The sequence below is a fragment of the Panthera uncia genome, chromosome F1 (assembly GCF_023721935.1).
Source record: "Panthera uncia isolate 11264 chromosome F1, Puncia_PCG_1.0, whole genome shotgun sequence".
NCBI lineage: Eukaryota > Metazoa > Chordata > Mammalia > Carnivora > Felidae > Panthera > Panthera uncia.
In genome coordinates this window covers 29546731-29564637 of record NC_064813.1, presented here as the reverse complement: position 1 = coordinate 29564637, position 17907 = coordinate 29546731, and the positions used below count along the sequence as shown (strand labels likewise).

General features: G+C 35.6%; 1 protein-coding gene across 5 annotated transcripts in view; it reads left to right on the top strand.

The window, feature by feature from the left end:
- RPS6KC1 (ribosomal protein S6 kinase C1) overlaps nt 1-17907 on the top strand; it is a 215574-nt gene that overhangs the window by 30967 nt on the left and 166700 nt on the right. For all 5 annotated transcript variants that reach the window (XM_049634156.1, XM_049634157.1, XM_049634159.1 and 2 more), the window contains exons 4-5: nt 3963-4078; nt 12450-12543. In XM_049634156.1, the coding sequence (XP_049490113.1) occupies nt 3963-4078; nt 12450-12543 (210 nt within the window). The remainder of the gene's footprint in view (nt 1-3962; nt 4079-12449; nt 12544-17907) is intronic.

Here is a 17907-nt window from a genome sequence, read left to right as displayed (position 1 = left end):
ATAGCTTGTAAATCAAAGAGAGACACCCTTATTTCCAGTGATTTACCAGCTTAAGTAGAATGTTTGAATCTAATTTTTCCTCCCACAGCTTTTAATAAAGAAAACATTGTTGGGTAATTGGGAGTGGGGGACTGGCTTATATATAATGTATACGTACACACGAATAATATAGTATATAATATTGCACAGGGGCGCCTGGGTGGCTCAGTTGGTTAAGCGTCCGCCTTTGGCTCAGGTCATGGTCTTGTGGTCCGTGAGTTCGAGCCCTGCGTCAGGCTCTGTGCTGACAGCTCAGAGCCTGGAGCCTGTTTCAGATTCTGTGTCTCCCTCTCTCTCTGACCCTCCCCCGTTCATGCTGTCTCTCCCTGTCTCAAAAATAAATAAATGTTAAAAAAAATTAAAAAAAAAATATAATATTGCACAGGAAACCTTCTTATGAAAAGTATGTTTTGCATTTTCTATTGCAAATTACTTATAATTTTTCTACTCTGTTCACAGGAAAATAAACATTGACCCTGTGAATGGAAATAAAAAGTGGTGATAAAGAAGTACCTGTTTATGATTTCTCATTGTTGCTGCTTTCAAGTGCAGTTTAGATGATACTGAAGGACCAACAACTAGAGAATAGCCACTAGGGTGTTGGCTGCCATTAGGATGCCTGTTGGATCTTGCTACTTTTTTTTTTTTTTTAACGTTTTTTTTTTAAATTTATTTTTGAGACAGAGAGAGACAGAGCATGAATGGGGAGGGTCAGAGAGAGGAGACACAGAATCCGAAACAGGCTCTAGGCTCTGAGCCATCAGCACAGAGCCTGACGTGGGGGTTGAACTCACGAACTGCGAGATCATGACCTGAGCCAAAGTCGGACGCTTAACCGACTGAGCCACCCAGGCGCCCCAAAAATTTTAAAATTAGGTGGCTTTGTTAAATACATTAAGGCCAGTAGTTATTCGATTAAAATTCATCTGCTTCTTTTTTGTTTATGTTACAAATAGTATTTTTTGTTACTGTTATTCTGAAATATCTTAAGAACAAAGAAGTGAGCATGTTCTTTCATTGTATTTGTTCTGATGGTAGGATTCAGTGTAATTGAACCTTGTAATACATAAGCCTTTATTTTTGGTTGTGTTCCATTCTGGAAAATATTTTAATTCATTTCTGCTTGTCCAAGTTTAGTGGAATGGAAATGCATAGATCAATAGAAGTACAACAAAGATGTGCTTTAATCTTTTTGGAAGTTGATACACTCATTGCTTGTATTTTAGTCTAGCTTAATAGGGAGGTTGATTACTCTTAGGATTGAAGCTCCCAAATTCATATGTATTTGTTTTAGCTACTAAATAATTTTTTTAGGATGTCGTTAAAAAGTAGCGAGTTTTCTATTAAAATTTCTCAACAAGTACATAGTGCATTTAAAGATAATATCAGGTAGTCTTGTGGATTAAAATATAGTATGATTTTTTTGTACATTTCCTGGATTTTTCTATAGATGTTCACAAAATTATTAATGCTCATAGGCACTGGAATTAACTTTTTTGTTTAAAGCTTAAACATATTGGACTTTAGTCATAAGTACCATTGTATTCTTAGTTTCTTATTTAGACAAGAAGGAATAATGGATATTTAACTGTTATTTTAACCTGTTTGGCCAGTAGATTTTTCCCAAGACTGAATAACCTAGATTTTTTTCAGGCCAGAAAATTTGCTTTACGGGTAGGGGCTCTTGGAAGTTTGTTTCCAGATAATATTATTGATAGATAAGCTAGCACATCATTTTAGATTTTTATTGGGAGAATTGAGTTTAATTGAATTGTTGCATATGACATGCGAACTAATAGAAACATAGATTTAGCATAACGTATATTAGGTTTGGTTTCTTATGACAAAACTTAAAACCAGATAGAGGTCAATTTCTTTCTCATGGTATGAGATCCAAAGGTAGCTTTAGGCAGGGCAGCTCTACAGTAATCAGGAATCCAAGTTCCTGCCTTGTTGCTCTGTCATTTTTAACCTCCCATGTCATAGTTCTTCCTAGAAAGGGACAAGGAAAAAGAAGAAAAGGCTATCTCTTTTTTTTTTTTTTTTTTTAATTTATTTTTGGGACAGAGAGACAGAGCATGAACGGGGGAGGGGCAGAGAGAGAGGGAGACACAGAATCGGAAACAGGCTCCAGGCTCCGAGCCATCAGCCCAGAGCCTGACGCGGGGCTCGAACTCACGGACCGCGAGATCGTGACCTGGCTGAAGTCGGACGCTTAACCGACTGCGCCACCCAGGCGCCCCAGAAAAGGCTATCTCTTAAAGAGATTTTCAGGACGCCACAATATAACTTTTTGTCTGTTATTGGCTAGAACTCAGTCCATGTCCACATATAACCGTTGCAAGGCAAGCTGGCAGTGTAGTGGTTTCTTGAGGGGGTGGGGGTTGCCGTGTCCGCTGTTAGAAATTGGGGATTATTTTACTAAGGAAGAAGGTACGAACAGATACTGGGCTGGCAACTGGCAGCCTGTTGTATAGTATAAATAAAGCAGTGTTTTGAATGTTAGAGATCCTCTAATTGACTGCCGCTTGCCTGTTAACCTTTACTGGGCTCTGGGCTCTTTGATGATGCTGATAAAAGTTAGAGACTCGTTCCCTAGGAAGATGTAGCTGTGGACACATGCGTGGAATTTTGTAGGATTGCTGTCTTTGGAACTCATCCATTAAGGCAAGCAGTTTATTTATGGATCACTGTTAAGATTTTTTATTAATGAAAAATGACTATCTTCTAGGAAAGAATGTTCTACTGTTAAAAGACCGTTCTTTCTCACTGACATAGTCAAGTATGAGTTAATTAGCAGGCTCTGTATGCTAGATATTGTGATGATACTTCAACATTCAGAGGCATCGTGATTAATTTCTTAAGTGCTAGCTATGTGCCTGTCATAGGACTGGAAGTCTTAAGTACATTGTTTATTTTCTCCATTTTACAAATGAAGAAATTGCCTAAGATTTTATAGCTAGTGAGTGAGAGAGCTGGAATTTACACCCAGGTCTAACTCTAAAACCATTTCTGTTAGTGTTCATGAAGTAGACACTTCCCCATAAGCATGAGACGCATTGAGCTGAGGGTATTTAGCGGTTCAGTGTCAAATTCTTGTCTTGGTTCACATAATGAGGAATCTCTTTGTGCCTCAGTTTTCTGTTCACGTTCTGCAGAGCCACTTAAAATGTGATGGTGCTCCTCTTTTTATTTTGTATTTTTAAGCCTGAATTGCAATCAGTATGATACGTGAGCTATGACAAATGTCAACCGGTATTCTGATCTAAGAGTAGTACAAAATAATCATATTTTAAAATGTCTTATCAGCATTCAAATTGCATATAGCATTGAAAAAAATTCTATGAAAACCACCTCTCGATCACCTTGTAAATCGGAGCTCACTGGTGCTGTGAGTACTGTCTTTCTTTCCATAAGCCTGCTGTCACGCGCACATGGAGTTTGGCTTAAAAGCTTTTTGCTTCAAGCTGAGGGTTTTGACCCCACTGATATACAGATGTTCTCATAATTTCCTCTCTTCGGCTCCTTTATAAATCAAAAAGAGTGGGAAAAGGGAAAATTATATGAGTAATTACAGTATGAAATTACTGTGGAAAACCATTTCATTTCTTTATAATTCTCTTTTCAACTTGAGTTTCAAATCACCAGCTTCTTAAACGTTAAGTTTCTTACATTGACAGGCCTTCGACTATGGCTGCACCACTGATTTATCAGTTGACACTTCTGCCTTTTGTTTTATGAGAAACATTATTTTCTTTCTTAGTGAGAGTACCTCTGACTCCGATTGTGCAGACTTGACTTTAGAAGATTGTGTAGTAAGGCAGTGATAGGCCTGTCACTTCTTTCTGATCTGGGAACGTAAACTTTCACTAACTGGTGTTTGATCCTTCCTTCCTTAAGTCTTGATTCTTATTTCATTCTAGGACGATTTGATGAAACTGTCATCGAAGAGAGAAGACAGTGTGCAGAAGATTTGCTACAGTTCTCTGCCAATATCCCCGCTCTTTATAACAGTAAACAGCTTGAAGATTTTTTCAAGGTTTGACAGTCTTTCTGAAATATTTTGTACTTTATTAAATATTTCTGTTTTCTAATTTGTCGTAAGGCAGGCTTCAAGTTTGTTTTGTTTTTTTTTTACAAAACGTCACTTACTATTGGATTTCATTACTCACTGAAATAAGTAGAAGTTAGTAGCTAAACAACAATGTCTTTGGCATATCTTCTCATTTTAGTGTAGAAATGGATAAGATTTTTGATTCATAGGTTTTAAAAAATTGGTGCAGAGGGCTTAGAGATTATCTCATTCACTCTATCATAATTGAAATACGTTAAAAAAATTTAAGTATCATGAAATTTCAGTTGCTGCCTTCACTTTTCGAGGTGTCTTTCAGTGGTAGACTCTTTGGGATAGAAACCACTATAAGTTGATACTCAATTTGTTTTAATTGTACTACTTTGTATTAGAGATAGACCAAAAATGGTCACTATACAATTTTAGAGAAGTAGGTTAGTACAAATTATCTTACCAGAATCATTGGATATGAGTATTTTCAGTTTCTTGACACGTAAGGTTTTCATTCTGAGTTCTTCATCATTTTAATTAAAATTTTTTTTAATGTTTATTTATTTTTGAGAGAGAGAGAGAGAGAGAGAGAGAGAGAAAGCGGGGGAGGTGCACAGAGAGAGGGAGACACAGAGTCAGAAGCATGCTTCAGGTTCCAAGCTAACAGCACAGAGCCTGATGCAGGGCTTCAACCCACAAACTGTGAGGTCGTGACCTGAGCCAAAGTCTGACCCTCAACTGACTGAGCCACCCAGGTGCCCCATGAGTTCTTCATAATTTTATATAATTTTACAGTTTTCTGATTTATTCTGCATTGAACCTGTGCAAGTCGTCAGTTGGTATCAATGTCTTTAATGACCACAGTTTTCCTATTGCCTTTAGACTTCTAGAAAAAAGCTAGGTGATTGTGCCGTACTTGTTTTTTTCCTTCTTTGTGTAAATGTAATTTATTTGTATAAATGCAATTTGTTAGAACATACAGCCAGTGAGGTATATGAGTAGTGGGAGTTTTAAATTTCCTGATGGCAGTGGATCTACCAAAGGAAAATATTTTTTATGAAAAATATTTTATGAAAATAAAATATGAAAATATTTTAATTTACTGAAGAGAGTTGATGTTTTGAAAAATATTACAGACTTATGACTTTACGGTAATAGAAATAGTAATAGGAAAGTTTATAGTAACAAGATTTCTAGTGATTGACTTCGTTGCTTAATTTTTCATTACTGTGTGAACTAGGCCAAGATGATGAATGTGGCTTTGTTTATGGTATACTGCAGATCTTTAGGATAGAAGGCCAAATCAAATTGGTACAGTATTTGCCCTTTGTTGTTCTTGGTTACAACCGTATCTATGTGGCAAGGAGTCTATGCTTATAGAAAAAGGCGGCTTTATTAAGCAAGAAGGATATGACTTTATAGAAGTTGTGAAAAGCAGTCATGCAAATTATCACATGCCAAGGGCTAAAAAAAATCAGTCTAGGAAAACAGGAGTCAGATCTTAGACCTTGAAGAATTTAAATAAAAGTTACCTGTTCATTCTGTTTCCTTTGGATCTGGCAATTCCTGATTATAACTGCTGCTGGATGATACTTACTTTTTAGGCTTTGTGCAGTGAGAGACAGAAGAAGAGAAAAGAATACATTGGGCACTTCAAGGGAAGTCAAGCTAGTTTTAGAAAATGTATTAGAAATACTTTAGGTAGTCCGCTGGGCAAGAGAGGGATACTCATTGGGTATTATCACAGCAGTAGTAGTCAGTCTCTAAATAAACAATGAAAAAGCTTAACCGTATTAACTTAAACAAGAAAGGGATGTCTTTGTCTCTTACAACGGGAAGTTGAGTGAGGAAGATAGGATGTCGCTGGCACAGAGCTCAATAATGTCCTCCAGAGCCTTAGCTTTAGCTTCCTTGTTTGGGGCGTGAAAGGAAAAGGGCCAATAAATGAATGCACGCCAGTTTTTAAAAGCTTTCCTAGACATTCTGCCTAGAGGTAGTCCTTCTTACATCCAGTAGGCCAGAACTGGGTTACAGGACTGTCCGTAGCTTCAGAAAAGTCTGGGTGTGTGACTCTTTTGGCTTTCTAGTTCTGATTGTGGATGAAGGTATGAACGGGAGGTTTTTGGGTAGTCAGGTCACAGGGTGTGCTACAATAACGTGTAGGTTTTTTGTTTGTTTGTGTGTTTGTTTGTGGAAACCTTGATGGTATTTACTACATTGCAAATGACCACATAGTCAAATGATTTGATTTTTTTTTTTAACATACACAGGAGTAGAAGGAGTGCTACAAAGTGCTAGAATGAGCCTCTGTTACTCATTACTCATCTTAAAAAATTACCAGTTTATTGCCAAATGTTTTTCATCTATACCTTTCCATGTGTATTCTTTGCTGTTTATGTATATGTATGTATGTATGTATATGTGCATTTACAGTTTTATTGACATACTTTAAAATTTACCAATTGTAAGTGTACCATTCAGTGACTTTCAGTAAATTTATAGAGTTGTACAACTGTCACATTTCTGCCACCTAAGCAAGTTTCTCTGTGCCCCTTTACTGGCAGTCTCCTTTTCCAGCCCCATCCCTAGGTAACTACTTACCTGTTTTCTGACTATAGATTTACCTTTTCAGGACATTTCAATTACACAGAATCACACAGTATGTGGTCTTTTGTTCTGGTTTCTTTCACTTAATGTTTTCACATAATGTTTTGAGTTTTATCCACATTCTATCACGTATCAGTCTTCTGTTCCTTTATGTCGCTGGAAAGTATTCTATTATATAGATCATACTACGTTTTGTTTATCCATTGGCAAATTGACAGACATTTGGTTTGTTTTCAGTTTTTTGGGCCTTTGTCTAGTATTGCTGCCAACAAATCTGTGTGTAGATATACGTTTTCATGTCTCTTGGGTAGATTCTGAAGAGTGGAATTGCTGGGTCTTATGGTAAGTTTATGTTTTTAAGAAACTGCCAAACTGTTCTCCAGAGTGACCATACTGTTTTAGATTCCCCAGCAATGTATGAAGGCTCTGGTTCTTACTCAATTTCACCAACACTTAGTATTGTATGATTTTTAAATTTATAGTTTTTCTAGTATGTATATCGTGGTATTTCACTGTAATTTCCATTTCCTAATGGCTAATGATGATGAGCTTGTTTTCAAGCTCAAGTTTACTTCTTCAAGTTTATTCAAGTTTATTTCTTGACTTTTGACGTCTTCTATTGATCTGCGTGCCTGTTTTTATAACAGTACTGTATTGTCTTGATTATTGTAGTTTTATAACAAGTTTTGAAATTGGATAGTATAAGTTGTCTCACTATTCATACTTTTTCAGAATTGTTACAGTGATTTTGAATCCTTTGAATTTCCATAGAAATTTTAGCATCAGCTTGTCCATAACAACAAGAAATTCTGGTGGAATTTTGGTCGGAATTGTATTAAGTCTATAGTTTGGGGAAAATTATTATTTTAACAACATTGTCTTCCAACCCCATGAACATGAAATGACTCCATTTATTTAGGAGTTCTTTAATTAGTCTCAGCAGTGTTTTACAGTTTTCAGTGTATAAGTCTGGCCCTTCTTTGGTTAAAATTACTCTAAGCATTTTATGCTGTCGTGAGTGGTTTACAGGTTTAATCCATGTTGCAGCATGTATCAATACTCCATTCCTTTTTGGTGCCTATATAGTATTCCTTTGTATGGCTAGTGGATATGCTACATTTTGTTTTTCCATTCATCAATTGATGCACATTTGGGTTGTCTCTCCCTTTTGGTTATTATGAATGATGTTGTTAATGACTATTGGCATGTAAGTTTTTTGTGTGGACATACCTTTTCATTTCTCTTAGGTATATACATAGTATTGGAATTGATCTGGGAGGATTTCAAATTTTAATTCAGTTTATTTACTTGTTATAGGTCTATCATGATATTCTCTTTCTACTTGAATCAACTTTGGTAACTTGTCCCTTCCCAGGAATTTTTCATCTAAATTGTGTAATTTGTTGGCATAAATTGTTCATAGTATTCCCCCAGAACACCTTTGATTTCTATGGGTATGTTAGTGATGTCCCTCTTTCATTCATGATTTTGGTAATTTGTATCTGGTGTATTTTTTTTCTTGGTCAGTCTACCTAAAAGTTTGATATTTTTGTTGATTTTTTTCAAAAGACCAACTTGGTTTCATTACTTTCTCTCTATTTTCTCTATTTTATTTTGATTTCTGCTCTCTAAACTTTATTTCTTTCCTTTTGCTTGCTTTGGATTTACTTTGTTCTTTATCTAATTCTTTAGTTCCTTAAAGTGGAAGTTTAGATTACTGATTTGAGATGGTTATTCTTATCTAACATGGGTGTTTACAAGTATAAATTTTTCTTTTAGCACTACTTGAGCCTCATCCCATAGCCTTTTTACACTTTGTTTTTATTTTTATTCAGTTTAATGCATTTTCTGCTTTCGTGATTTTTTTCTGTAGACTCTTTCGTTATTTAGAAAAATGTTCTTTAATTTCCAAGTATTTGTTAATTTTTAAAGTTTCTTTTATTGTTGAATTCTAATTTTGTTTTCTTGTGGTCGTGGTCAGAACGCATGTTTGATTTCAGTTCTTTTAAATATATTTAGACCTGATTTATTTCTTAGCATATGAACTATCCTGGAGAATGTTGCATGTGTGCTTGGAAGGAATATATATTCTGTTGTCAGATGGAATTTTATGTAAATTTTAGTTAGTTCAAGTTAGTTGTTAGTGATCTTTAAGACTTCTGTATCTTTGCTAGTTTTCTGTCTAGTTCTGTCAATTATTAAGAGTAAGATATTGAAACCTCCAGTTAATTGTTGAAGTTTCTTTCTTTTTCCTTTTTCTTTTTTTAATGTTTGTTTATTTTTTTTAAATTTTTTATTTTTTTTAACGTTTATTTATTTTTGAGACAGAGAGAGACAGAGCATGAACGGGGGAGGGGCAGGAGAGGGAGACACAGAATCAGAAGCAGGCTCCAGGCTCCGAGCCATCAGCCCAGAGCCCGACGCGGGGCTCGAACTCACGGACCGTGAGATCGTGACCTGAGCCGAACGAAGTCGGACGCTTAACCGAGTGAGCCACCTAGGCGCCCCAATGTTTGTTTATTTTTGAGAGAGAGAGAGAGAGTCGGTTAAACGTCCGACTTCGGCTCAGGTCATGATCTCCCAGTGAGTTCGAGCCCTGTGTCAGTCTCTGTGCTAACAGCTCAGATCCTGGAGCCTGCTTCCGATTCTGTGTCTCCCTCTCTCTCTCTGCCTCTCTCCCACTCACGCCTCTGTCTCTTTCTCTCTCAAAAGGAAATAAACATTAAAAAAATTTTAATTGGCAGTGTGTAACTGCTGATATCTCTTCTCAATTTTAAATTTTTATTGTATTTTTAAACCTCGCTAACTAGGGGTTAGTCCTGTAACAGCATAGCTTAGTGGTCAGCCAGTGATTGGTCTTTGTATTTAAACACTTTGTTCCAGTGTATGCTTCTTCCATATGCTGATGTTTCTTGATATATTTTCAGAGTTCAAGCAGTTTTTAAGTTTGCCCTGGATTTTGCTTATCTTTGAGATCTCTTGCATTTCCTCTGTGTGTGTGCGTACCATTGTGGCTCGTTGGGGGTTTGTAGATAGCTTGATTCTTCTCTAGTCTCTCCTGTATGGGTGAGTAGAGAGCTTGTTAAGAACCCCTATGGTTGTGTACTTTCTGTAACTCCCTGTGAAATGTCTGGCTAATACGCTGGTCCTTTGCTTGCTGGAACCTCATGCTTGCTGAGCCACTGTGCATTGGTGCTGGGATCGCTACTATTACTGATAATAATACTGTTTGGGGTGGACGACTTCTGTGCTTCAGTCCAAATCATGCTTGCCTCCACTGCAAGTGAATCTGCTGAATTTCAAGGCTTGCCTTGCCCTTGTATAATTACCAAGGGAACCCAGCTGGGACAGAAGGTGGGAGCAACCCCAGGCAAGAATACCACAGACTCCCACAGTTCTTACCTGTGATTTTGTGGTTTTTTATGGGTAACCACTTCTTCATTCGTTATATGTTTTTGGTCAATTTCCAGGCACTCAGATGGTCGTTTTGACATTTTTCTCCAGTTATATCTTTGTCTTTTGGGGAGAGCATTTGCTGATCTACTTATTCTGTTATACCTGGACTCCTTCACCCCTAGGTTGACATTTCATTAACAAAAAACTTTGAGATGCTGTGTAATAAATTTCTTTCTACTGCATAGTAAAGAACGCCTAGTGGTTAATGTTTTTGATTGAGAGATTAAAATAGCAATTAATCTAGAGATTTAATGTAGAGATTAAAATACAATTGTGGTGTATTTCTCCACTACTTCCCTTGAGTTCCTATGGAAAGTTTTTTATTATTTTGTTTAATTAAAGATTTATTCTGTATTTGTTGTTTATTAAATGAAGTAAATAAAATTTCTCTAAGATTATGAGCTAAAATAGCTTTTTGTATTCTTTAGTATTGTGTTTTTATTTTATCTTGGAAACAGATCTATATCAGCTAATATTAACAAATAAAAAATGAGTGCTTATGTTGTTCTAAACACTTTACATGTATAAAGTCTTTTAGTCCTGACAACATATTAAGTTATAAATAATAATTCCATTTTATAGATAGGTAACAAAGTCCACATCTCTGATAGTAGAAGAGGTAGTTAATGGTTGAAAGGCACTTTCTGTAAACTGAGATTATAAATAAAATCAGCTTTGTCTGGTAAAATTCTCAGAATATTTGCAGATTTGCTTAAGATTTGGTTTATGGCTTAGTCTAAAATAGAGACTCTTCTTTTTTGGAGAAAAATTCAGATACAAACTGTGATTTGAATATTTTAATTCACAAATAGAATAAAGTGTATAAATTCTTGCTTCTAAAGGGAATAATTGTTTTTAAAGTTTCAGTTCATTTAACACTCTGGGAAGTAAAATTTGGTAATTTTAGAGGAACCATTTCAAATTTCTCTTTCTTAAAGATAAGCTGGTAGGGAGACTTTTGATTATAACTAAAGATAGTTAAGTTCTTTGTGCTGAAGGAGAGAGGAAAAAGGGGTCTTGTATTTTTCGTGGGTTTTACTATCCTGGTAGTAGTGTTTGGGGACTTAGAACTATTGGTGGAAGGTAGAATGAAGGATGTTACGGAGCAAAAGAGCTATTATTTTAGTTATAGTTATTTAAGGATTTTAAGTCCTTATACTCATGATTGAAACAGTCGTAAAACCACAGCACAAAACATACCAGCACCACTTTCTTGATAAATAGCATTCTCTAGTTGCACACGGAGTGAGAGAAAACAGTTTTTGAAGGTTGAATTTGCAAACCTAGATACAGAATTAAAATAATGGTCATATAAGGAATCACAATAGTTTTTATATTTTATTAAAATATAGTTATTTTATTGTTATTATAAATGTGTTGCTTTGGGGCACCTGGGTGGCTTAGTCAATTAAGTGTCCGACTTTGGCTCAAGTCATGATGTCATGGTTCGTGGGTTCGAGCCCTGTGTCAGGCTCTGTGCTGACAGCTCAGAGCCTGGAGCCTGCTTCAGATTCTGTGTCTCCCTCTCTCTCTGCCCCTCCCCTGTTCATGCTCTCTCTCTGTCTCTCAAAAATAATAAATAAACGTTTAAAAAATGTGTTGCTTTAATACAAATATCTTAGGTTTGTTTAGTTTTATATTATGTCTAAATAGGTTTCAAATTTAGGGTGCTTCTGGAATCACTGAGGTGCTATGTGATATATGTTAGTTTTTAATTTGATAAAATTAAATGACTTCTAATAGAGTCCCATCATTTGTCACTAAATAGAATGACCAGACACTAAGGATGTTGAGTAATAGTCTGTAGCTGGTGTGTGTGTGTGTGTGTGTGTGTGTGTGTGTGTGTGTTCTGCATTTTTTAAATGAGTACTTTTGATAGGTTTTTATACATATGCTTTTATAAAAAGGCACATGATATAAACATGATAATATTCCTTTTGAATTCACATTGGTTAATGCTAGATTTTAATAATAGATTTTTTTTAGAATAGTTTAGTTTACAGAAAAACTGTGAGGAAAATATAGTGCTTTTCTGTATACCCCTTTCCCTTTCACAGAGATTCCCCTATTATTAACATCTTGTATTGGTGTGGTACATTTTTACAGTTGATGAATCAATATCGATATTTCTATTGATTTTTTAAAGGCAAATGTAATCTGGTTTAACAGATGAATGGTTTCTGTAATCCTTATACGTACTCAGTTGAGATAACTATTGTTAATTTATTACTCATTTAAAAATAAAACCCTTACTGACAATGATACACAATTATTCTTTTTTTAGGGTGGAATAGTTAATGATGGTTCTGAATTGATTGGACCTGCGGAAGCTTATTCGGATTCCCTTGTTGACAGCTTTCCTGAGTGTAGTACTGAAGGTAGGATATTTTAATTTTTTTTCATTGCAGTGGTTTTGACTGCAGAAGACTATAAATCGTATTTGAATTGCAAAAGAATAGATGGCTGTAGGAATGTGAGAGTATTTTATCAATTCTGAGATGCTTTTTGTTCTTCATGTTTTAATATCACCTAGTATCACTTGATGCGTGATATTGGGTTGATGATACCTTCTTACATTTAATTGACAGCTTTTTTCTTTCTTAGTGATATATAAAATAATGATTTATCCTACAACTAATGACGTATTAGATTTGATGAAATATGGCATAATAAGTGTTCAGAATTTATATTGTCTGGTGTAAGAATACCTTGCTAAAGTTTATTTAGCAGCAACTGACTTTTAGACAATTAATTTCAAAACTGGCTTTAAAAGTTTAGTCATGTTCCTAGAAAGAGTAAACCTAAGGCAGTTCTAGTGTTTTTAGTATGTTTTATAATAACATAAGTCTAAACCAAAGCAGTTTTTTAAATTCTAATCACTTTAATTCAAGAATGCATAATCTCTTGTTTTATTCCTTTGTTAAGCCATCCCTGAATTTTTATGAAGATTTAAAATACATACATTTTGGTCTTTAGATTTCCTTAGCAAGTTTTCATCCAGGGAAGATTTTGGAATGAAAAAAAAAAAAAAAAAGATTTGGGGATAGGAAGGGAGAGTCTTTAAAAATAGGTAATTAGATTTGTTTGAAGTGGCTTAGGTTTGGTTTATATAAAAGTAAAATCATAGACTAGCTATTTCTTGATCGCTTTCATGAATAACAGTTTGGCTGAGGAGGATGCTTTACGACTCTAATATGGGAGGTAGCCGTAATCTCATTGTAGTGATGTTTTTGTGGGGATATGTACTGATGTCATACATCAACAGACACACTGATATAGATTTCTTGCTGTACATTGGCATCTTAATTTGGTAGGAACAGCAAATTCCCATTCGTTGTGTAGGTGGAATCTTTTGGTGCTACCACATTGAGAAGTGATGAGCTCTTCTTGTTTTTCACGGTGGCTCCCATTGACTTAAAAGCGAAGTCTGTTCACTTACGCCTAGTGTTCTGTGTTTTGTATGGGCACCTTAGGCCCAGCGGTTTCCATTAGATCCTCAATACTTTTGACTCCATACTAAATCATAAATCAGCCAAGGTTGTAGAAAAACATTGCTTACAGTAATTTGTTCACATGTATTTATTTACATTGTACATATTTATAATCCATTATGTTTTTCGGAAAAAACAAATACCTTTTTCCTGTGACCTGTTTTGATCTGTGATCCTTGCTAGGCTTTGGAAAACCTACTCCCTGCTGGGGATCCCAATGTGATTGTTTCTAGAGCTAGTTTCTTGGAAGGTAACTTATTCGGGATAACCAGATCTGGCTGTTGCCTCAGAGATACTCTGTTCCTGAGAAGAGGGAGAAGGTATTTTCTCCCTGTAAATGTGGTGATTTGGTGACATCCAATAGTGGACAAATAGAGTTACAAAGATTCATAGGAGAGTGTTCAATGAGGAGTACAGTTTTTAGAAATTTTAGAATGTTTCTTAGTTTCTCTCCTTTTGTGTTTTGTTGTAGGAATCTAAGGTTACGTGATTTGGGAATTGTTATATTCTTTTAATATTCATAATGATCCTTTTTTACTAGGTGAGAGTCAGCCATGATGGGAGATGTATATCTCAGGAACCTATTCTAGTGTAAGGTCGTCATGGATGGGAACGATACATAGGTCTTTTGTCCTTTTTTATAGTCTGGAAGAGAAGAGAGGAGCATTATTATTAGGAATGAGTTTTCTTGGGATGGTGTTCTAGAATATGGAAGAATGTTCAGAGTTCAAATGTGACTATGGTAAAAATGTGGTAAAAAAAAAAAAAAAAATAGGATGAGGTTGTAATTTGTTGTCCAGAGTGGGAGAGTTCTGAGAAGTAAAGAGCGTACTTAAATAAGTACAAGACAACAAGCTGAAACTAGGACTGCCTCTGGTACACTGGGGCCATATGGGCCATTCTTCCTAAAACAGTTGTTTTGGAATTTACCTTTTGAAGTTTCAAAAAGATGGGTTTTCCTTGAAAGGATTTATCTTTTTTTTTTTTTCCTAGTTTTATTTATTTGAGAGAAAGCGTGGGCGAGCCGAGGTGGGGGAGAGGGACAGAGAGAGAGGGAGAGACAGAATCCCTTCCCACCCCCATGCAGGGCTTGACCTTACAAACCATGACATCATGACCTGAGCTGAAATCAAGAGTCCGACGCCCCACCTACTGAGCCACCCAGGTGCCCCACGAAAGGATTTATCTTTTAGGAATATGCTTTTATGAGAGAAATTAGGGGCTACCTTTTTGTTAAAAACATCAGAAAAGACTTACGCTACCTAAAAGTAATACTGACATTTTATCCTTTCAGTGCATAGCTTAGTTTTCCAGCTGTATTACCATCTCTGAAACACACTGTGATCCATGAAGAATGCAAAACATGGAACTGGAAAGGCAGTTAAAGCTTAGATTTTTTTTAATCCCCCCCTCCCTTTAAAAGCCTTTACGCCTGACTAATTAATCCTGCTGAAAGACCTTGTTGACAAATACAGATCGGAGTGTCAAACAGCTTGCAAATTCATTGTTATTTGAGAGGGGAAATGACTTTTAAATATCATGAGATTGTCTGGCATACTGGGTAAGTGGAAGATATACTTTCCTACCAAAAGGTCTGCAAACCCCAGAGACAACCAAGGGAGAGGGCCTGTGCTAGCAAAAGAGCAGGGAAAGCTGGCAGCCCGCCAAGCCCCACAGGTATGCAGTGAAACAGAGGGTTGTAGAGGGATTGTGGTGGCAAGTGCTCAGGGTTTGGATTTAGAGCCAAAATGAGAGGAGGTGATTCACTCCATAACATCTCCTCTGAGTGTAGTATTTTAAACGGTGTTTCAAAGGTGTATTCATTTTTCACACTTGTGATTTAGTTTGCCAGTGAAATGAGCCAGAGGGGCAAATCTTAATATATAGTCTGCTGTTTCAAGGTCCTTCGGTAGAGTTAGAATGACATGGCAAGTATATCACCTCTCAGAGAACAGATGTAGAGGCTAAGTGATCATTATTTTTATTAGTACCATAAAAATGCAATCAACAGGTCTTAATTTACCTTGAAGGAAAGTTTTCTGAGGAAAACATAAAGAGCTGGATTAATGACTTTGAAAAAAATTGTCATTTGATTGTAATGGGATAGTGGAAACCCGTTTAAGGTTCCATAAAACCAATAATTTGGTGATTAACTGGTAAGTGTATTTTATCTAATATGAAATTGAGAATTATAAAATTATTCAGTAGGTTTTTAGATAAAAAGTTTATATTGTTTTATGTTTTTAAAATGAAATGCTGGTTACTTTTCATATCCTTTGTCCAGAGAAATTAAACTATATATATATTTAAAGATGAAAGAAGATTTACTTGATTGTTAACATCTTATTTCCTTTTTAAACTTGCATCTTTTCGTTTGATTAAACTTAGCTATGAAGTTACCATGACATTTGTAGAAACCTGGCCAAAATGGTGCATGGGAATTGAGCTTCTTGACATGTTTCTCTCATCTGTTGGCCCGTTTGAAGGATGTAGGTTGCTTTACTGCCATGATGGCCTTGATATTGGAGCCTTTGATGTTGGTAGACTCTCATCTGGTAACCTGTGTCATTTCCTCTTCCTAATACGTGACTTGACTTCCTTTGCAGTTGTGGGAGGGACATTTTCCAGGTGTACGCAGCAAACCAGAGAAAATAATTAGATGATCGTAATCACAAATAGAAACTGAGAGGTCAGTTTTTTATATGTAAGATCTCATGTGTGGAATATTCTTCAATGTCTCCTGGGAGTAGCCAGATCTACCTTTGTGTGTGTGTGTGTGTGTGTGTGTGTGGCCTGTAAATTGTGGATTAAGAGCTCCCTGGATGTTCAATTGTAGCAATTGTAGACACAAGAAAGAATCTATTAAGCTGTCTTGAATGAACCATTTTAGAGTAAATGAGATGTACATTTTGAGAATAGCATCTATTTCTGGTCTGTGTAAGGGATCTCTAAAATCATTCTCAGTTCAAGATTTGTATTTTTATTTGATGGCGGGATAAGAATTCTTTCCATTAAATCTTGAAGATTAGAGGTAAACTGTATTAATTTGGATAATTTTGATTAGTTTTAAAGCGTTAAGGGAGACTAATTGGAAAGGTGTCTAGTTATTTAAGTTTGAGAAAAAATCTTCTGTATCAAAGTGTCATTTTATTATTATATTTTTCTTTTTATTATTTGTATTTCATTTGGTTGATTCATAGTTGATGCTTTCAGGCAGGTTCATTTTAAAAAGGAATATTCTTAAGTTGGTTCACCACTTAGTAGCCTAAATCTATTTTTGAGACGAACTTGAAGTGTGTGCACCATGGAGTAGTGTAAGATGACCAAAATACAGAAAGCCTAATTGAAAGGAATTTTAAATTTAAAGTAGGATTTAGTGCAAGTATCCACTAGGTGGCACCATGAGAACCCTAAATCTTGTTATTGTGATTATTCTAGGCCCTCTTGTATTATGATAGAGTATGCTTATTCAGTTAGAAGTTCCTTTTTCTCTTAAGTGCTTATCTGCCTAACGTTTATCTATTTTCCCTTGTTAGTTGAATTTTCTTTGGTGAAGGAGTTTAAAATAGGTAAAAAAGAACAGATTACTATTCTCAAGATAAACATAAATGAGAAGGTGTCATTGTATGTGTGCATGTAAAACAAATGATACAAATTATAAATATTGACTCTTATAAACCCTAGGGCTATTGAGGATAATATTGGATTTTAGGGGTTGGATGGGGCAAATAAAAAAAATTGATAATATGTCATGGGAAGTATTTGAGAGTAGAAAGAACATCAAGAATGACACAGATAAATCCCTTATTCCACAATTAAAAATTGGAATTTCAGAGAACTTAAGCCATGTGCCTAAGGCAGTCTAGGCACTCCGGGTATTCAGTAGCAATCATAAAAAATATATTTTGAAAGTAGAGATTTAGTTTTATGGAGAGGGAGGCAGTGAGAATACATATTTGGTATAGAACTCCCAGTGTGAGCGGCTTGTGCTCTGGTAGCAGGATTGATTTGCAGAGATTATGGAGAGTAGCAGCATAAGAAGTTCATTAGATAGAAAGGAAAGCCAACTCATAGATCTTTGTTGTTCATGAGAAGATAACAGTATTACAGCTGTAATTTTGATTGATATGTTACTTTCTGAACTTATTCCGTTTTTCACCAAATATGCAGTAGATATTCTCATCCTCTTTTCATAAATTTTCAAGGGTGAAGCAAAGACTTGTCCCCAGGACATTATAAAAATGTGAAATA